This window comes from Chiloscyllium punctatum, chromosome 3 (genome assembly GCF_047496795.1).
Source record: "Chiloscyllium punctatum isolate Juve2018m chromosome 3, sChiPun1.3, whole genome shotgun sequence".
Taxonomy (NCBI): Eukaryota; Metazoa; Chordata; class Chondrichthyes; order Orectolobiformes; family Hemiscylliidae; genus Chiloscyllium; species Chiloscyllium punctatum.
The window spans coordinates 6,350,039-6,371,742 of NC_092741.1; the positions used below are offsets into that span (position 1 = coordinate 6,350,039).

The following is a 21,704-nucleotide window of genomic DNA, read 5'->3' on the forward strand; positions in this document are numbered from 1 at the left end:
GTTGGAGATAGTGTTGAAGGATACAGTGGGACAGGGATCAGTCGCAGATATGGGCAGAGAAATGGCAGATGGAGTTTAATCCGGGGATGTGTGAGGTGGTGCACTTTGGGAGATTAAATGTTAAGGAAAAGTATCCAGTTAATGACAGGACCCTGAACAGCTTTCCCTGATGAAGGATTTATGCCCAAAACATCAACTCTCTTGCTCCTCAGAAGCTGCCTGATCTGCTGTGCTTTTCCAGCACCACACTCTCGACTCTGATCTCCAACATGTGCACTCCTCACTGTCCCCTCAGACCCTGAACAGCTTTGATGTACAGAGGGACCTTGGGGGTCCAGTCCCTAACTCCCTGAAAGTGACCACACAGGTAGACAGGGTGGGAAAGAAGGTGGATGACACACTTGCCTTTATTGGTCAGGGAACTGAGGACAAGACTCTGGGTGTCATCTTGCAGCTTTATAAGGCTTTGGATCGGCCCACACCCAGGGCACGATGTTCAATTCTGGTCCCCACATTCCAGGAAGGATATGGAGGCTTTGGAGAGGGTGTCAAAGGGGTTTCCCAGGATGCTCCCTGGATTAGAGGGTATGGGCTATAAGGAGAGGCTGGAAAAACTCAGGCTGTTTTCTCTGGAGCAATGGAGGCTGAGGGGAGACTTGACAGAAGTCTGTAACATTATGAGATGCACAGATAGGGTTAAAGGTCAAAATCTTCTTCCCAGAGTTGAAATCTCTAAAACTAGGGGGGGGGGCACGTATTTAAGGTGGGAGGGGGCAAGTTCAAAGGGGATGTGAGGGGGAAGGTTTTTACACAGAGAGGGGTAGGAGACTGGAACACACTGTCAGGGGGTGGTCGTGGAGGCTGGGACCACAGGGGGGGTTTAAGAGACTTTTAGATCAACACATAAATGTACCAGGAATGCAGGGAGATGGGCCAAGGGCAGGCAGAAGGGATTAGTGTCATTTGGTGTCATGTTCAACACCACATTGTGGTGTGAAGGGCCTGTTCCTCTCCTCGACTGTTGGGTGTTCGATGTTGATATGGTTCTTCGGGGTCAAGGGATCAGAGAGTCTGGGGAGAAATTAAACCAGAGACTGAGTTGGATGATCAGCCACATCAACTTGCTCAGCCCAGTTGGCCGAAATAATAGAGCAGGCTGGAAGGGCTGAACGGCCTCCTCCTACTCCCAATATCAATGTGTTGAAGCTCGGGTTGGTTCCTGGAGAGGAGGGAAAGCTGAGGGGGGGAGTGATCGAGGTGCGTAAGGTTATTGGGGGGGGGGGAGTGATCGAGGTGTGTAAGGTTATGGGGGGGGAGTGATCGAGGTGTGAAGGTTATGGGGGGGGAGTGATCGAGGTGTGTAAGGTTATGGGGGGGGAGTGATCGAGGTGTGTAAGGTTATGGGGGGGGAGTGATCGAGGTGTGTAAGGTTATGGGGGGGGAGGAGGGAGTGATCGAGGTGTGTAAGGTTATGGGGGGGAGTGATCGAGGTGTGTAAGGTTATGGGGGGGGAGTGATCGAGGTGTGTAAGGTTATGGGGGGGGAGTGATCGAGGTGTGTAAGGTTATGGGGGGGAGGAGGGAGTGATCGAGGTGTGTAAGGTTATGGGGGGGAGTGATCGAGGTGTGTAAGGTTATGGGGGGGAGTGATCGAGGTGTGTAAGGTTATGGGGGGGAGTGATCGAGGTGTGTAAGGTTATGGGGGGGGAGTGATCGAGGTGTGTAAGGTTATTGGGGGGGGGGGGGGGGAGTGATCGAGGTGTGTAAGGTTATGGGGGGAGTGATCGAGGTGTGTAAGGTTATGGGGGGGGAGTGATCGAGGTGTGTAAGGTTATGGGGGGGGAGGGGGGAGTGATCGAGGTGTGTAAGGTTATGGGGGGGGAGTGATCGAGGTGTGTAAGGTTATGGGGGGGAGGAGGGAGTGATCGAGGTGTGTAAGGTTATGGGGGGGAGGGGGGGAGTGATCGAGGTGTGTAAGGTTATGGGGGGGGAGGGGGGAGTGATCGAGGTGTGTAAGGTTATGGGGGGGAGGGGGGGAGTGATCGAGGTGTGTAAGGTTATGGGGGGGAGGGGGGAGTGATCGAGGTGTGTAAGGTTATGGGGGGGAGGGGGCAGTGATCGAGGTGTGTAAGGTTATGGGGGGGGGGGGGGGAGTGATCGAGGTGTGTAAGGTTATGGGGGGGGAGTGATCGAGGTGTGTAAGGTTATGGGGGGGGAGTGATCGAGGTGTGTAAGGTTATGGGGGGGGGAGTGATCGAGGTGTGAAGGTTATGGGGGGGGGAGTGATCGAGGTGTGTAAGGTTATGGGGGGGGGAGTGATCGAGGTGTGTAAGGTTATGGGGGGGGGAGTGATCGAGGTGTGTAAGGTTATGGGGGGGAGGAGGGAGTGATCGAGGTGTGTAAGGTTATGGGGGGGAGTGATCGAGGTGTGTAAGGTTATGGGGGGGGAGGGGGAGAGTGATCGAGGTGTGTAAGGTTATGGGGGGGGAGGGGAGTGATCGAGGTGTGTAAGGTTATGGGGGGGAGGGGGGAGTGATCGAGGTGTGTAAGGTTATGGGGGGGGGAGTGATCGAGGTGTGTAAGGTTATGGGGGGGAGGGGAGAGTGATCGAGGTGTGTAAGGTTATGGGGGGGGGGGGGGGAGTGATCGAGGTGTGTAAGGTTATGGGGGGGGGAGTGATCGAGGTGTGTAAGGTTATGGGGGGGAGGGGAGAGTGATCGAGGTGTGTAAGGTTATGGGGGGGAGGGGGGAGTGATCGAGGTGTGTAAGGTTATGGGGGGGGGAGTGATCGAGGTGTGTAAGGTTATGGGGGGGAGGGGGAGAGTGATCGAGGTGTGTAAGGTTATGGGGGGGAGGGGGGAGTGATCGAGGTGTGTAAGGTTATGGGGGGGAGGGGGGAGTGATCGAGGGGTGTAAGGTTATGGGGGGGAGGGGGGGGAGTGATCGAGGTGTGTAAGGTTATGGGGGGGGAGGGGGGGAGTGATCGAGGTGTGTAAGGTTATGGGGGGGAGGGGAGAGTGATCGAGGTGTGTAAGGTTATGGGGGGGAGGGGGGGATTGATTGAGGTGTGTAAGGTTATGGGGGGGAGTGATCGAGGTGTGTAAGGTTATGGGGGGGAGGGGGGGGGAGTGATCGAGGTGTGTAAGGTTATGGGGGGGAGGGGGGAGTGATCGAGGTGTGTAAGGTTATGGGGGGGGAGTGATCGAGGTGTGTAAGGTTATGGGGGGGAGGGGAGAGTGATCGAGGTGTGTAAGGTTATGGGGGGGAGTGATCGAGGTGTGTAAGGTTATGGGGGGGAGGGGGGAGTGATCGAGGTGTGTAAGGTTATGGGGGGGAGGGGGGAGTGATCGAGGTGTTTAAGGTTATGGGGGGGGGAGGGGGGAGTGATCGAGGTGTGTAAGGTTATGGGGGGGGAGTGATCGAGGTGTGTAAGGTTATGGGGGGGAGGGGGGAGTGATCGAGGTGTGTAAGGTTATGGGGGGGAGGGGGGAGTGATCGAGGTGTGTAAGGTTATGGGGGGGGAGGGGGGATTGATCGAGGTGTGTAAGGTTATGGGGGGGGAGGGGGGAGTGATCGAGGTGTGTAAGGTTATGGGGGGGAGGGGGGAGTGATCGAGGTGTGTAAGGTTATGGGGGGGAGGGGGGGGATTGATCGAGGTGTGTAAGGTTATGGGGGGGGAGGGGGGAGTGATCGAGGTGTGTAAGGTTATGGGGGGGAGGGGGGAGTGATCGAGGTGTGTAAGGTTATGGGGGGAGTGATCGAGGTGTGTAAGGTTATGGGGGGGAGGGGGGGGGAGTGATCGAGGTGTGTAAGGTTATGGGGGGGGAGGGGGGAGTGATCGAGGTGTGTAAGGTTATGGGGGTGGAGGGGGGGGAGTGATCGAGGTGTGTAAGGTTATGGGGGGGAGGGGGGAGTGATCGAGGTGTGTAAGGTTATGGGGGGGGAGTGATCGAGGTGTGTAAGGTTATGGGGGGGAGGGGAGAGTGATCGAGGTGTGTAAGGTTATGGGGGGGAGTGATCGAGGTGTGTAAGGTTATGGGGGGGAGGGGGGAGTGATCGAGGTGTGTAAGGTTATGGGGGGGGAGGGGGGAGTGATCGAGGTGTGTAAGGTTATGGGGGGAGGGGGAGAGTGATTGAGGTGTGTCAGGTTATGGGGGGGAGTGATCGAGGTGTGTAAGGTTATGGGGGGGAGGGGGGAGTGATCGAGGTGTGTAAGGTTATGGGGGGGAGGGGGGAGTGATCGAGGTGTGTAAGGTTATGGGGGGGGAGGGGGGATTGATCGAGGTGTGTAAGGTTATGGGGGGGGAGGGGGGAGTGATCGAGGTGTGTAAGGTTATGGGGGGGAGGGGGGAGTGATCGAGGGTGTGTAAGGTTATGGGGGGGGAGGGGGGATTGATCGAGGTGTGTAAGGTTATGGGGGGGGAGGGGGGGAGTGATCGAGGTGTGTAAGGTTATGGGGGGGGAGGGGGGAGTGATCGAGGTGTGTAAGGTTATGGGGGGGAGGGGGGATTGATCGAGGTGTGTAAGGTTATGGGGGGGGAGGGGGGAGTGATCGAGGTGTGTAAGGTTATGGGGGGGAGGGAGGGGGGAGTGATCGAGGTGTGTAAGGTTATGGGGGGGAGGGGGGAGTGATCGAGGTGTGTAAGGTTATGGGGGGGGAGGGGGGAGTGATCGAGGTGTGTAAGGTTATGGGGGGGAGGGGGGAGTGATCGAGGTGTGTAAGGTTATGGGGGGAGGGGGGATTGATCGAGGTGTGTAAGGTTATGGGGGGGGAGGGGGGAGTGATCGAGGTGTGTAAGGTTATGGGGGGGAGGGGGGGATTGATCGAGGTGTGTAAGGTTATGGGGGGGAGGGGAGAGTGATTGAGGTGTGTAAGGTTATGGGGGGGAGTGATCGAGGTGTGTAAGGTTATGGGGGGGGGGAGTGATCGAGGTGTGTAAGGTTATGGGGGGGGGAGGGGAGAGTGATCGAGGTGTGTAAGGTTATGGGGGGGGAGTGATCGAGGTGTGTAAGGTTATGGGGGGGAGTGTTCGAGGTGTGTAAGGTTATGGGGGGGGAGTGATCGAGGTGTGTAAGGTTATGGGGGGGGAGTGATCGAGGTGTGTAAGGTTATGGGGGGGGGAGGGGGGAGTGATCGAAATGTCGCTGTAATCGGGGACGGTGTCGTCAGGGGAATAGACACTGTCCTCTGTGACCAGGACCGAGAATCCTGAAGGCCGTGTTGCCTGCCTGGTGCCCAAGTTCAGGATCATTATCTGGGCTGCAGAGGAACCTGGGAGTGGGAGGGGAAAGAGTCCGTTGTCGTGGTCCATGTCGGTACCAACGATATCAGGAGGGAGAGGAAAGAGGTTCTGCTGAGGGAATATGAGCAGCGAGGGACTAAATTAGAAAGCAAAACCAAAAAGGTAACCATCTCTGGATTACCAGCTGAGCCACGAGCTAACTGCGTCTCGGCTGGTGTGGGAGAAACTGATTCAAATGCACAGGACCTTGGCCCCAGTCCTGGGGAAGGAGGGAGCTGTTCCAATCAATCAGGCTGGGACCAGAGTTGTCATAGTACACTGAGGAGTCGTCTAAGACTCGGGGGAAAAATGACAGTTGAACAAACTTGATGGCTCTGCATCTGAATGCATGAAGCTCCCAGAGTAAAGTCAATGAGTTAACAGCACCAGGAGAGAGAACTGACTCTGATTCAGTGGGTGCAGGGAGACCAGGTTGGGGAATTGCATCTCCAAGGGTATTCAGTGTTTCAGAAGGATTGGCAGGAAGGAGGTCGAGGTGGTGTAGCTTTGTTAGTAAAGGAGTTAATCAATGTTGCCATGAGAAATGAGATCAGTACCAGAGGTGAAGGGAAAGGTGTCTGGAGAGGGAGGAATCTCCAGGTAGCCAAACTATAGTCTCACAGTGAGGGACAGTGTAAAACAGGAAATACTGGGGGCTTCTAACAGAGCAATAACCATTGATTTCAATGTGTATATGGAGTGGATTAATCTAAGAGCCAGGGGTAGCCTGAAGGAAGGGATTGTTTCCTGGAGCCAACCAAGGAGTAGTCTATTCAGGACGTAGTGGGTGTGGTGTGTGGAAGTAGGATGAATGGATGTTCACTGGTCATGGGTGAATTACAAACTCAGCTGCAGCATGACAAACTGCAGTAAAACGAAGGTCATGACATCGACACGAGGACAGATCGGGACAGGAAGACAATAAGGTCGTGACAGGTGATGAGCCGTGACAGATGGTTAACGGGGATACGCAATTTCTCCCAAAAGGAAGGAAGATTCGAAGGTGGGGGAGATTATCATCCATGGCTAAGCAAGGGAGTTAAAGATTACATAAAGGCAAGAATGAAGACATCGCAGAGTCCAGTACTTCTCCATCAGTCTGTTTGGTACTCCCTGTCTAGTCATGGTTTTAATCCCATTCCTGTATCTTCAGTAATAAGGGAATAACCCCAGTACCTTCCACCAGAAAGACTGAGAAAATATCTGTAAAACTCCCCTGCCATTTCCTTGTCCCCAAAACGATCTCCCAGATTCTAAGGGGCCTGCGTTCACTTTGATCTCTCTCTAGATTTACAGGAGCTCTGATATTTTTCACTGTTCTGCCTTGGTCATTTACATTTCTCATTATTATCCAATCAGCCCCCCTCCACTGGATTCGGAAGTTACCTCTGTCTTCAGGGCTAGCAAGAGCTTTTGTCTCCTTATATGGATTTTCTCACAACCTAATACTCGCCTCAACTTCCTGGGTTGGCCCTGGTTGGTTTATCCCTCTTGGAGAATCCTTCCTCCATCCAGGGATGTATTTTTGCCAAGGGTCACAGATTATCACCTTAAATGTCTGTCACTACTTCCTTCCTGTCCTTCCTGTGAATCGATCTGCCCGGTTCACCTGAACAAATTCTATCCTTATTTCTTTGGAATTCCCTTTATTTCAGACATAACATCATAACATTCAAGATTATGGGCGCAAGCTAGGAATAGGGACTGGCGTAGGGTGGTGCTGACCCAGAGGAAGGGGGACTGGCGTAGGGAGGGTGGCGCTGAACCAGAGGAAGGCGGACTGGCGTAGGGAGGGTGGTGCTGACCCAGTGGAACGGGGGACTGGCGTAGGGAGGGTGGTATTGACCCAGTGGAAGTGGAGGCCCTCGTTTCTGCAATGTCTTGTGTATTGTGCATACTACATTCTAATGTTTAGAGCCCTTTCTGACTCTTCTTTTATTAAAACTGGGAGCTGTCCACAGATGCTGCTCGAGTTGCTCCGCACCTCCAGGAATGTGTTTTTGAAATCTATCCTCTATCAAAGCTAATCCCTCCCTGTGAAACACGAGGGGCTAGGTTCACACAAAGCTGGGTGGGAGAGTGAGCTGTGAGGAACATGCAGAGATGTCTCAGTGGGATTTGGACAGGCTGAGGGACTGGGGAAATACATGGCAGATGCAGGATAATGTGGATAAATGTGAGGTTATCCACAACAGGTGAATCCGTATCAGAAGGGGCAGAGTCTGGGAAAGGGCAGATGTGTCCTCGCCAGCCTTGCTGTTTCTAGACACCATGAGAGCACCCACACACAGTGCCTGTTTTAACAAAACAATACAAGTGAGAGTCCTTCACTGACCAATCAGACTCAATCTGCTTGCTTTCCCATTTCAACAGACCGTGGCAGTTCAGCATCTTTTTCAGTCAGACAAGCCAACCATGGGAGATGAAGTACTTTCACAGTTGTTGCCTGGTTTATTTACCCCCCTGAGACCGAGTGTGTGGTATCACAGCACTGACATACACCCTGCTGTGCTCACCTTTGCGCTCTTTGAGGAGTTGGAGCCTGCGCTCTCTCATCGCCTCACTCAGATTCTCCAGCATACGGTCAATACAGTTATCGAGAACCACTGAGCGGCTCTGGGTCCGGATCGTCTGTCTACAGATTGGACACTCCTCCTTCCTCTTCCTCCACTCCAGGATACAGTGACAGCAAAAACTGTGAGAACAGTTCAGAGTGACAGCCTGAGGGTAGATACACAGTGACAATCAGAGGCACCATGATGTAGACGAGCTGAAGGCCATTCAGCCCGATTTAACATGCTCACTGCTGATCCGATAATCCTCAACTCTATTTGCTTGCCTTTTCCCGATAACCCAGGATTCCCTTCCTGCTCAGCCTTCAGGATCATGGACCAGCCTCACCAGCTCTCCGTGATCAAGAATTCCACAGATTCAGGCCCTTCGGAGGGAAAGGAATTCCTCCTCGACTCTGGCTTAAATCTGTGATCCTTATTCTGAGAACAGATCCTCAGGTCCGAGACTCTCCCACAAGTGGAACAACCTCCCCACGTTAACCTGGTTAGAGATCCCAACCAATCTTGTATGTTTCCATAAAACCATCAGATATTGTTGTAGAATGAGACCATTCGGCCCATCAAGTCTGCTCCTTCATTCGATCATGGCTGATATCTTTCTTAACCCCCCTCCCCCACCTCCTCCCTGTACCCCACGATCCCCTTACTCATCGAGAACCTCCCTCTCTCTCTCTGTCATGGACACACTCAGTGACTTGTCCTCCACAGCCCGATGCAGCAATGAGTCCCACAGATTCCCCCCACCCCACCCACTGGCTGAAGAAATTCCTCCTCCTCTCTGTCCCTTCACCCTGAGGCTGTGCCCTCGGGTCCCAGTCTCTCCTACAGCAGAAACATCATCTCCATGACCACTCGATCCAGGTCTCTCAGGGTTCTGGACGTTTCAATCAGATCCCCCCCCCCATCCTTCTGAACCCCATCGAGTACAGACCCAGTGTCCTCAGCTGCTCCTCATGTGACAAACCCTCCATCCCCAGGATCATTCGTGTAAACCCCCTGTGGACCCTCCTCCCTCCAACACCAGCACGTCCTTCCTTAGATACGGGGCCCAAAACTGCTCTCAATGTTCCAAATGTGGTCTGACCAGAGTGTGATCCAGCCTCATTTCTGGATGAGTGGTGCTGGAAGAGCACAGCAGTTCAGGCAATATCCAAGTAGCCTCAGCAGGACATCCCTGCTCTTGTATTGTAACCCTCTGGAAATTAACACTAACATTACATTGACCTTCCTACCTGCCAACTGAACCTGCCTGTTAACCTGAAGAGAATCCTGAACCAGGACTCCCAAGGACCTTTATGCTTTTGATTCCTGAAGCCTTTCCCCATTTAGGGAATAGCCCACTGCTCTATTCTTCCGACCAAAGTGTAAAACCTCCCCCTTTCCCACCTGCCAATTCCTGATCATTCCGTGCAGACCCAGGATCAGGTGAATGAACCTTGTCAGGATTCCCTCCAGTCCCTGTCTATCCTGGGAAACACAATGACTGCAGATGCTGGACACCAGATTCGGGATGAGTGGTGCTGGAAGAGCACAGCAGTTCAGGCAGTATCCGAAGAGCTTGGGCTTTTGCCCGAAACATCGATTTCGAAGCTGCTTGGATGCTGCCTGAACCTCCATGCCTGTCTATCCTGCTGAGATAACAAACCCAAACCTCTCAGACTGTTCTCTGCTTGAGTCCCGAAGGTGAACCTAATGTTTACAATCCATTAACATTCCCCGTTACCCACTCAATTCCCAAACACTGGCTTTTGGCCATTCATGGCCAAGGTCCCTCCAAGCCCTTGCTTGACTTTCTGCGGCTTCTTGAGAGAGAGACAGGAAAAGAGAGAGAGAGAGAGAGAGAGAGAGAATGGGGAGAGTGAGGAGGAGGAGAGTTCAGAGTGACTCGGAGGGGAGGGAGACGGGGTTTGGTGGAATGGGATACCGGAGATTGGATGTCCTACCTCAATGAAGTGCTCAGAGCAGATGATACATTGCAGCTCATTCTCCAGGACATCAGTCAGTTGGGCAGCTGCTTGGTCCCTGTGAATCTTCACCTGCTCAGCAAAACAGACAGGGAGCAGCAATATTACAGCTCAGTACACCCAGTCACCCCTTCATCACCGCTCACGGTCACTCACCGAGGGGTCACAGAGCTAACGGTCACTCACCGAGGGGTCACAGAGCTAACGGTCACTCACCGAGGGGTCACACGGCTAACGGTCACTCACCGAGGGGTCACAGAGCTAACGGTCACTCACCGAGGGGTCACACGGCTAACGGTCACTCACTGAGGGGTCACAGAGCTAACGGTCACTCACCGAGGGGTCACACGGCTAACGGTCACTCACCGAGGGGTCACAAAGCTAACGGTCACTCACCGAGGGGTCACACGGCTAACGGTCCCTCACCGAGGGGTCACAGAGCTAACGGTCACTCACCGAGGTGTCACACGGCTAACGGTCCCTCACCGAGGGGTCACACGGCTAACGGTCACTCACCGAGGGGTCACAGAGCTAACGGTCACTCACCGAGGGGTCACACGGCTAACGGTCACTCACCGAGGGGTCACACGGCTAACGGTCACTCACCGAGGGGTCACAGAGCTAACGGTCACTCACCGAGGGGTCACACGGCTAACGGTCACTCACCGAGGGGTCACAGAGCTCACGGTCACTCACCGAGGGGTCACACGGCTAACGGTCACTCACCGAGGGGTCACAGAGCTAACGGTCACTCACCGAGGGGTCACAGAGCTCACGGTCACTCACCGAGGGGTCACAGAGCTAACGGTCACTCACCGAGGGGTCACACGGCTAACGGTCACACACCGAGGGGTCACACGGCTAACGGTCACTCACCGAGGGGGTCACAGTGCTAACGGTCACACACGGAGGGGTCACAGAGCTAACGGTCACTCACTGAGGGGTCACACGGCTAACGGTCACTCACCGAGGGGTCACAGAGCTAACGGTCACTCACCGAGGGGTCACAGAGCTAACGGTCACTCACCGAGGGGTCACACGGCTAACGGTCACTCACCGAGGGGTCACACGGCTAACGGTCACTCACCGAGGGGTCACACGGCTAATGGTTACTCACCGAGGGGTCACAGAGCTAACGGTCACTCACCGAAGGGTCACAGAGCTAACGGTCACTCACCGAGGGGTCACACGGCTAACGGTCACTCACCGAGGGGTCACAGAGCTAACGGTCACTCACCGAAGGGTCACAGAGCTAACGGTCACTCACCGAGGGGTCACACGGCTAACGGTCACTCACCGAGGGGTCACAGAGCTAACGGTCACTCACCGAGGGGTCACACGGCTAACGGTCACTCACCGAGGGGTCACACGGCTAATGGTTACTCACCGAGGGGTCACAGAGCTAACGGTCACTCACTGAAGGGTCACACGGCTAACGGTCACTCACCGAGGGGTCACAGAGCTAACGGTCACTCACCGAGGGGTCACAGAACTAACGGTCAGTCACCGAGGGGTCACACGGCTAACGGTCACTCACCGAGGGGTCACACGGCTAACGGTCACTCACCGAGGGGTCACAGAGCTAACGGTCACTCACCGAGGGGTCACAGAGCTCACGGTCACTCACGAGGGGTCACACGGCTAACGGTCACTCACCGAGGGGTGACACGGCTAACGGTCACTCACCGAGGGGTCACAGAGCTAACGGTCACACACCGAGGGGTCACAGAGCTAACGGTCACTCACCGAGGGGTCACAGAGCTCACGGTCACTCACCGAGGGGTCGCACGGCTAACGGTCACTCACCGAGGGGTCACAGAGCTAACGGTCACTCACCGAGGGGTCACACGGCTAACGGTCACTCACCGAGGGGTCACAGAGCTAACGGTCACACACCGAGGGGTCACAGAGCTAACGGTCACTCACCGAGGGGTCACAGAGCTAACGGTCACTCACCGAGGGGTCACACGGCTAACGGTCACTCACCGAGGGGTCACAGAGCTAACGGTCACACACCGAGGGGACACAGAGCTAACGGTCACTCACCGAGGGGTCACACGGCTAACGGTCACTCACCGAGGGGTCACAGAGCTAACAGTCACTCACCGAGGGGTCACACGGCTAACGGTCACTCACCGAGGGGTCACAGAGCTAATGGTCACCCACCGAGGGGTCACAGAGCTCACGGTCACTCACCGAGGGGTCACAGAGCTAACGGTCACTCACCGAGGGGTCACAGAGCTCACGGTCACTCACCGAGGGGTCACAGAGCTAACGGTCACTCACCGAGGGGTCACACGGCTAACGGTCACTCACCGAGGGGTCACAGAGCTAACGGTCACACACCGAGGGGTCACAGAGCTAACGGTCACTCACCGAGGGGTCACAGAGCTAATGGTCACTCACCGAGGGGTCACACGGCTAACGGTCACTCACCGAGGGATCACAGAGCCAACGGTCACACACCGAGGGGTCACACGGCTAACGGTCACTCACCGAGGGGTCACACGGCTAACGGTCACTCACCGAGGGGTCACAGAGCTAACGGTCACTCACCGAGGGGTCACACGGCTAACGGACACACACTGAGGGGTCACAGAGCTAACGGTCACTCACCGAGGGGTCACAGGGCTAACGGTCACTCACCGAGGGGTCACAGGGCTAACGGTCAGACACCGAGGGGTCACACGGCTAACGGTCAGACACTGAGGGGTCACACGGCTAACAGTCACTCACCGAGGGGTCACAGAGCTAACGGTCAGACACCGAGGGGTCACACGGCTAACGGTCACTCACCGAGGGGTCACAGAGCTAATGGTCACTCACTGAGGGGTCACAGAGCTAACGGTCACTCACCGAGGGGTCACACGGCTAATGGTTACTCACCGAAGGGTCACAGAGCTAACGGTCACTCACCGAGGGGTCACACGGCTAACGGTTACTCACCGAGGGGTCACAGAGCTAACGGTCACTCACTGAGGGGTCACACGGCTAACAGTCACTCACCGAGGGGTCACAGAGCTCACGGTCACTCACCGAGGGGTCACACGGCTAACAGTCACTCACCGAGGGGTCACAGAGCTAACGGTCACTCACTGAGGGGTCACAGAGCTAACGGTCACTCACCGAGGGGTCACACGGCTAACGGTCACTCACTGAAGGGTCACAGAGCTAACGGTCACTCACCGAGGGGTCACACGGCTAACGGTCACTCACTGAAGGGTCACAGAGCTAACGGTCACTCACCGAGGGGTCACACGGCTAACGGTCACTCACCGAGGGGTCTCACGGCTAACGGTCACTCACCGAGGGGTCACAGAGCTAACGGTCACTCACCGAGGGGTCACACGGCTAACGGTCACTCACTGAAGGGTCACTGAGCTAACGGTCACTCACTGAGGGGTCACAGAGCTAACGGTCACTCACCGAGGGGTCACACGGCTAACGGTCACTCACTGAGGGGTCACAGAGCTAACGGTCACTCACTGAGGGGTCACACGGCTAACGGTCACTCACCGAGGGGTCACAGAGCTAACGGTCACTGACTCAGGGGTCACACGGCTAACGGTCACTCATCGAGGGGTCACAGGGCTAATGGTCACTCACTGAGGGGTCACAGAGCTAACGGTCACTCACTGAGGGGTCACAGAGCTAACGGTCACTGACTGAGGGGTCACACGGCTAACGGTCACTCACCGAGGGGTCACAGAGCTAACGGTCACTCACCGAGGGGTCACACGGCTAATGGTCACTCACTGAGTGGTCACACGGCTAACGGTCACTCACTGAGGGGTCACAGAGCTAACGGTCACTCACTGAGGGGTCACACGGCTAACGGTCACTCACCGAGGGGTCACAGAGCTAACGATCACTGACTGAGGGGTCACACGGCTAACGGTCACTCATCGAGGGGTCACAGGGCTAACGGTCACTCACTGAGGGGTCACAGAGCTAACGGTCACTCACCGAGGGGTCACAGAGCTAACGGTCACTGACTGAGGGGTCACACGGCTAACGGTCACTCACCGAGGGGTCACAGAGCCAACGGTCACTCACCGAGGGGTCACACGGCTAACGGTCACTCACCGAGGGGTCACAGAGCTAACGGTCACTCACCGAGGGGTCACACGGCTAACGGTCACTCACCGAGGGGTCACAGAGCTAACGGTCACTCACTGAGGGGTCACAGAGCTAACGGTCACTCACCGAGGGGTCACACGGCTAACGGTCACTCACCGAGGGGCCACAGAGCTAACGGTCACTCACCGAGCGGTCACACGGCTAATGGTCACTCACCGAGGGGTCACAGAGCTAACGGTCACTCACCGAGGGGTCACACGGCTAACGGTCACTCACCGAGGGGTCACAGAGCTAACGGTCACTCACCGAGGGGTCACACGGCTAACGGTCACTCACCGAGGGGTCACTCACCGAGGGGTCACAGAGCTAACGGTCAGACACCGAGTGGACACACGGCTAACGGTCACTCACTGAGGGGTCACAGAGCTAACGGTCACTCACCGAGGGGTCACAGAGCTCACGGTCACTCACCGAGGGGTCACTCACCGAGGGGTCACAGAGCTAACGGTCAGACACCGAGTGGACACTCGGCTAACGGTCACTCACCGAGGGGTCACACGGCTAATGGTCACTCACCGAGGGGTCACACGGCTAACGGTCACACACCGAGGGGTCACAGAGCTAACGGTCACTCACCGAGGGGTCACACGGCTAACGGTCACTCACCGAGGGGTCACAGAGCTAACGGTCACTCACTGAGGGGTCACAGAGCTCACGGTCACTCACCGAGGGGTCACTCACCGAGGGGTCACAGAGCTAACGGTCAGACACCGAGTGGACACTCGGCTAACGGTCACTCACCGAGGGGTCACTCACCGAGGGGTCACACGGCTAACGGTCAGACACCGAGTGGACACTCAGCTAACGGTCAGACACTGAGTGGACACTTGGCTAACGGTCACTCACCGAGCGGTCACACGGCTAACGGTCACTCACCGAGCGGTCACTCGGCCAACGGTCACTCACCGAGCGGTCACTCGGCTCATGGTCACTCACCGAGCGGTCACTTGGCTAACGGTCACTCACCGAGCGGTCACACGGCTGATGGTCACTCACCGAGCGGTCACTCGGCCAACGGTCACTCACTGAGCGGACACACGGCTGATGGTCACTCACTGAGCGGTCATACACACCCCAGTCGTCAGTGATTGCCTGGTCAAGGAGGGGCTGAGCTGCATTTCCTGCCCCTGTCCCTAGTTGCCCCCCCCCCCTTGAGAATGTGGGGGTGAGCTGCCTTCCTGACCCACTGCAGTCCGTGTGCTGTGGGTAGACCCACAGTGTCCCTGAGGGAGGGAATTCCAGGATTCAGACCCAGTGACAGCGAGGGAACGGGGAGATATTTCCCAGTCGGGATGGGGAGGGGTTTGGAGGGGACCTTGCAGGTGACCTGGTGGTATAGCAGCAGAAATGAGGCTATTCAGCCCGTAGAGTCTGCTGCATCACTCGCTCAAGGCTGGTCTGTTTCTCAACCCGATTTGCCTGCCTCCTCCCTGTCCCCCTTGATCCCCTTACTGGTAAGGATCTCTCTACCTGAAAGAGACTCACTGACCTGGTCTCCACAGTTTCCCCACAGTCAGGTCCCCCTGATTCACTCGGCTTTTCTGTGCTCCTTACACGGTGTATTGGCCCAACCATCACCAAGCTCGTGGATGTGACCCTGGCTCCCCTCCCCAATACCAGGTCATTCCTGGGCCTCCCCTTCCAAAACACAGCCCAACCCTGTGAAGGACTAACCTTCCTCTCCTGCAGTTCTCTGTCTTTGGCTTGAATTATGTCCTCCAACTCCTTTCTCTGTCGGCTTAGGGCTGCCTTCAGCTCCTGGTCACACGCAAACATATCTCCGAATGAGAGACGGGCAGAGAGAGAGAGAGAGAGAGACACGGCCACAAACATATCTCCGAATGAGAGACGGGCAGAGAGAGAGAGAGAGAGAGAGAGAGAGACACGGCCACAAACAGAGAGACAGCAAGACATACACAGAGAGGGACAGGGACAACTAGACAGATGGATATATCCGACAGGCAGATAGAGAGAAATACAAGGCACACCAAAACACAGACAGAAACATACATCCTCCAGACAGAGAGAGATATAGACGGGTATGATCATATAACACACATAAATCAGAAGAGGGAGTGACAGAGCAGATAGATATCGAGAGACACCCACCCACCCACTAGACAGAGACAGACCCTGGAAAGACGATTTAAAGTGTGTGTTTTTGTATTTCTTACTGTGGTCTGCAATGAGGAATAGTTGAGGTGTTATTCCAGTTATCAAATGGAGTAACCTGGCCCTGATTGTGAGCACTGTTAACCCCAGAGCCGCTGGTTCAAGCAGGAGAAGGTACCGAGGAGCTGGAGCGAAAGGGCTGTATAAAGAGAGCTTCAGTCAGCAGCCCCTTTGCTGGTTGCTCAGAGGCCCACAGTGTTCTGTTCCCTGTGTGTCAGCGGAGAGAGGTTTTCAGTTCTCAGGTTGCTGAACAGTCTGGCCCTGTCAACAGGGTACTGACAAGTGACTGGTTTGCTGCAACTTTGGGCCTTATTAGGAAGCCTGAAGAAATTGAGTTTAGTTTTCCTTCAGCAGCTGTTGTGAGCAGTGAGTTTTTGTTAATAAAGCAGAATTTTTTTTGTTCTCAGTGGGAACCAGACATCCCATCCCTCCCAGGTAACAGCATTCAGCGACGGCCAGGCAGGAAGCAGGGTCTGTGAACAGGGACCACGGGCCTGCCTCTCAGCACGACACCCCTGGCTGGGTATCTGAGTGCGTGTGGCTGAACGGGTACATGTCTAACAGGCAGTTTATAAAGGGATGAGACTTTTAACTCGGGCCGTTACGTGCTGATAACTCGGAACTGCTTCCAAATAGCAACAGTTTATTTAATTGTCACAAACAGACATTCTGGACCAGTACAGAAACCTGGATCTGCAAAGCCAAGAAATTGGGGAGTTCTGGGTATTTTACCTTGTGTGATGCCTCTGGGTGTACTGGGGCATGACTCCCAGCACTGTCCCAGTCTGGCGGTGATAAAATGGGGTGGGGGTGGGGGGGGTCTCACTCCAAAGTGACTTGAAATTCATTGGTGGAATTCATTGCCGTGGAGCACAGTGGAGGCCAGGACATTGAGTGTCTTCAAGGCAGAGATTGATAAAACTCCCCATCTCACAAGGAATTAAGGGCTACTGGGAAAGTGCGGGTAAGTGGCGTTGAAACACCCATCAGCCATGAGCAAATGGCAGAGTGGACTGGATGGGCCGAATGGACTCCCTTTCAATCCTATATCTGATGGAAACATAGGCAACAATAACAGCTGGTCCTGAATGGAAATAACAGAGGTGGTAATCTCAGGATTACTCCCGCTGGCACATGCGAGTCAGAGTCGGAATGACAGAATGTTCAGGATAAATGTGGGGCTTGAGAGATGCTGCAGGGGGGAGGGGTCCAGATGTTTGGGACATTCGGCCCGGTTCCTGGGGAGGTGAGACTATTATAAATTGGACGGTCTACACCTGGGCCAGACTGGAACCAAGGTCCTCAGGGGTGCTTTTGCTAACGCTGTTGGGGAGGGTTTACACGAATGTGACGACAGGGGGATGGGAACCAATTGAGGTGGTTAGAGGACAGTAAGGAGGTGGTAACTAAAGCCTGTTGGGAACTGGATAATGGAGTCAGCGTGACGGAGGGGAAGGTGAAGAGGAGGCAGGGAGCGGTGGGTGAACACAGAGGGACGGGTGGTCTGAGGTGCATTTGGTTTACTGCACCAAGTGTAGTCGGTGAGGTGGATAAACTTAGGGCTTGGATTAGTACCTGGGAGTATGATGTGACTGCTCCTCCTGAATCTGGGATCGGGGAAGGGCATGATGGATAACTAAGTATCCCAGGATATAGATGGTTCAGGCAGGACAGAGAGGGAGGGAAAAGGGGGTGGAGGAGTTACATTACTGGTCAGTGAGGATCTCACAGCTGTGCTGAAGGAGGGCACTAGGAAGGGCTCAAGCAGTGAGACAATATGGGCAGAGCTCAGAAATAGGAAGGGTGTGGGAACAATGTAGGGGCTATACTACAGGCCTCCCGACAGTGAGGGTGAGGGAGAGGTACAAATATGGAAACAGGTTATGGAAAGGTATAGGAACAACAGGGTGGTGGGGATCAGAGATTTTAATTTCCCCAACTTTGACTGGGATTCCCTTAGTGGTAGAGGTCTGGATGGAGCAGAATTTGTAAGGAACATCCAGGAGGGTTTTCGAGAGCAGGAAGGGGCCATAGTGGGGTCTGGTGTTGGGGAATGAGCCCAGCCAGGTGGGTGAAGTCTCAGTGGGGGATCACTTTGGGAATAATGATCACAATCCCGTGTGTTTTAGAATACTCGTGGACAAAGACGAGAGTGGTCCTAAAGGAAGAGAGCTAAATTGGGGGAAGGCCAAGACCCAGCAGGAGCTGGGGAATGGAGATTGGGAGCAGCTGTTGGAGGGTAAATCCCCATTTGATATGTGGGAGGCTTTTAAAGGGAGGTTGATTAGAATTCAGGAGAGACATCTCCCTGTGAACATGAGGGATAGAAATGGCAAGATTAGGGAACCATGGATGGCAGGTGAAATTGTGAGACTAACGAAGAGGAAAAAGGAAGCGTACATAAGGTCCAGGTGACTGAAAACAGATGAAGCTTTGGAAGAATATTGGGAATGTAGGACCAATCTGAAACGAGGAATGAAGAGGCTCAAGGGGACATGAGATATCCTGAGTGAGCAGGGTTAAGGAAAACCCCAAAGCCTTTTATTCATAGAGAAGGAGCAAGACCGAAGAATTGTTGTCATTGAGGTCACACTGTTTGCACACAGACTGTCTGTGAGCCACCAGAAACCCCTCTCGTCAGGTTCCCCAGTTCTTCCTCATCCCCTATATTTTGATTCAGGAGCCCAGTATCAGGTTCACCAAGCTCACTCTTCATTATCCTATTGTCTAATGGTCACTCCGCCTCATCAGACAGTCTGGCTGCTCAGTTAACCTTTCTCATTACACTATTCCCCCCTAAATCCGGAGTAGCCTGTTCTGTGGTTGGTTCCCCAATGTTTAGTGGATAAAGTGTGAAGCTGGCAAAAAACAAAGCAGCTTCAGCAGCATCAGAGGGGAGGGGAGTCAATGTTTCCAGGTGGAACCAGTCCTATGAAAGGTTCGGCCCTGAAAGATTGACCCCTCATCTCCTCGGATGTTGCGGGAGCCGCTGTGTGGTTGCTTACCCCACACTTTATCCAGTCAGACTCTCCAGCATCTACAGTCCTCATGGTCCCCAATGTATCAGTCTAACCAACTCACATACCCAATCCAGCAAATCCCCATCTACAATACCACGGCCGGTTTAATCCCCACCCACAATACCACGGCCGGTTTAATCCCCACACACAATACCACGGCCGGTTTAATCCCCATCTACAATACCACGGCCGGTTTAATCCCCACCCACAATACCACGGCCGGTTTAATCCCCATCTACAATACCACGGCCGGTTTAATCCCCACCCACAACACCACGGCAGGTTTAATCCCCACCCACAACACCACGGCCGGTTTAATCCCCACCCACAACACCACGGCCGGTTTAATCCCCACCTACAATACCACGGCCGGTTTAATCCCCACCCACAATACCACGGCCGGTTTAATCCCACCCACAATACCACGGCCGGTTTAATCCCCACCCACAATACCACGGCCGGTTTAATCCCCACCCACAATACCACGGCCGGTTTAATCCCCACCCACAATACCACGGCCGGTTTAATCCCCACCCACAATACCACGGCCGGTTTAATCCCCACCCACAATACCACGGCCGGTTTAATCCCACCCACAATACCACGGCCGGTTTAATCCCCACCCACAATACCACGGCCGGTTTAATCCCCACCCACAATACCACGGCCGGTTTAATCCCCACCCACAATACCACGGCCAGTTTAATCCCCACCCACAATACCACGGCCAGTTTAATCCCCACCCACAATACCGCGGCCGGTTTAATCCCCACCCACAATACCACGGCCGGTTTAATCCCCACCCACAATACCACGGCCAGTTTAATCCCCACCTACAATACCACGGCCAGTTTAATCCCACCCACAATACCACGGCCAGTTTAATCCCCACCACAATACCGCGGCCGGTTTAATCCCCACCCACAATACCACGGCCGGTTTAATCCCACCCACAATACCACGGCCGGTTTAATCCCACCCACAATACCACGGCCAGTTTAATCCCCATCTACAATACCGCGGCCAGATTAATCCCCACCCCAATACCACGGCCAGTTTAATCCCCATCTACAATACCACGGCCAGTTTAATCCCCAACCCCAATACCACGGCCGGTTTAATCCCCACCTACAATACCACGGCCAGTTTAATCCCCATCTACAATACCACGGCCAGTTTAATCCCCACCCCCAATACCACGGCCAGTTTAATCCCCACCCCCAATACCACGGCCAGTTTAATCCCCATCTACAATACCGCGGCCAGTTTAATCCCCACCCACAATACCATGGCCAGTTTAATCCCCACCCACAATACCGCGGCCAGTTTAATCCCCATCTACAATACCACGGCCAGTTTAATCCCCAACCCCAATACCACGGCCGGTTTAATCCCCACCTACAATACCACGGCCAGTATAATCCCCATCTACAATACCACGGCCAGTTTAATCCCCACCTACAATACCACGGCCAGTTTAATCCCCACCCCCAATACCACGGCCAGTTTAATCCCCATCTACAATACCACGGCCAGTTTAATCCCCACCCACAATACCACGGCCGGTTTAATCCCCATCTACAATACCGCGGCCAGTTTAATCCCCACCCCCAATACCACGGCCAGTTTAATCCCCATCTACAATACCACGGCCAGTTTAATCCCCAACCCAATACCACGGCCAGTTTAATCCCCATCTACAATACCACGGCCAGTTTAATCCCCAACCCCAATACCACGGCCGGTTTAATCCCCACCTACAATACCACGGCCGGTTTAATCCCCACCCACAATACCACGGCCGGTTTAATCCCCACCCACAATACCACGGCCGGTTTAATCCCCACCCACAATACCACGGCCGGTTTAATCCCCACCTACAATACCACGGCCGGTTTAATCCCCACCCACAATACCACGGCCGGTTTAATCCCCACCCACAATACCACGGCCGGTTTAATCCCCATCTACAATACCACGGCCAGTTTAATCCCCACCCCCAATACCACGGCCGGTTTAATCCCCACCCACAATACCGCGGCCGGTTTAATCCCCACCCACATACCGCGGCCAGTTTAATCCCCACCTACAATACCGCGGCCAGTTTAATCCCCACCCACAATACCGCGGCCGGTTTAATCCCCACCCACAATACCGCGGCCGGTTTAATCCCCACCCACAATACCACGGCCGGTTTAATCCCCACCCACAATACCACGGCCAGTTTAATCCCCACCTACAATACCACGGCCAGTTTAATCCCCACCCACAATACCACGGCCGGTTTAATCCCCACCCACAATACCACGGCCGGTTTAATCCCCACCCACAATACCACGGCCGGTTTAATCTCCATCCACAATACCACGGCCGGTTTAATCCCCACCCACAATACCACGGCCAGATTAATCCCCACCCACAATACCACGGCCAGATTAATCCCCATCTACAATACCACGGCCGGTTTAATCTCCATCCACAATACCACGGCCGGTTTAATCCCCACCCCCAATACCACGGCCGGTTTAATCCCCACCCCCAATACCACGGCCGG

General features: G+C 54.7%; 1 protein-coding gene across 1 annotated transcript in view; it reads right to left on the reverse strand.

The window, feature by feature from the left end:
• Positions 1–21,704, reverse strand: part of LOC140455348 (E3 ubiquitin-protein ligase RNF8-like) — a 38,534-nt gene that overhangs the window by 10,875 nt on the left and 5,955 nt on the right. Inside the window, exons 4-6 of the mRNA XM_072550135.1 lie at positions 15,633–15,716; positions 9,798–9,890; positions 7,798–8,002 (exon numbers count right to left, since the gene is read on the reverse strand). Of these exons, the coding sequence (XP_072406236.1) occupies positions 7,798–8,002; positions 9,798–9,890; positions 15,633–15,716 (382 nt within the window). The remainder of the gene's footprint in view (positions 1–7,797; positions 8,003–9,797; positions 9,891–15,632; positions 15,717–21,704) is intronic.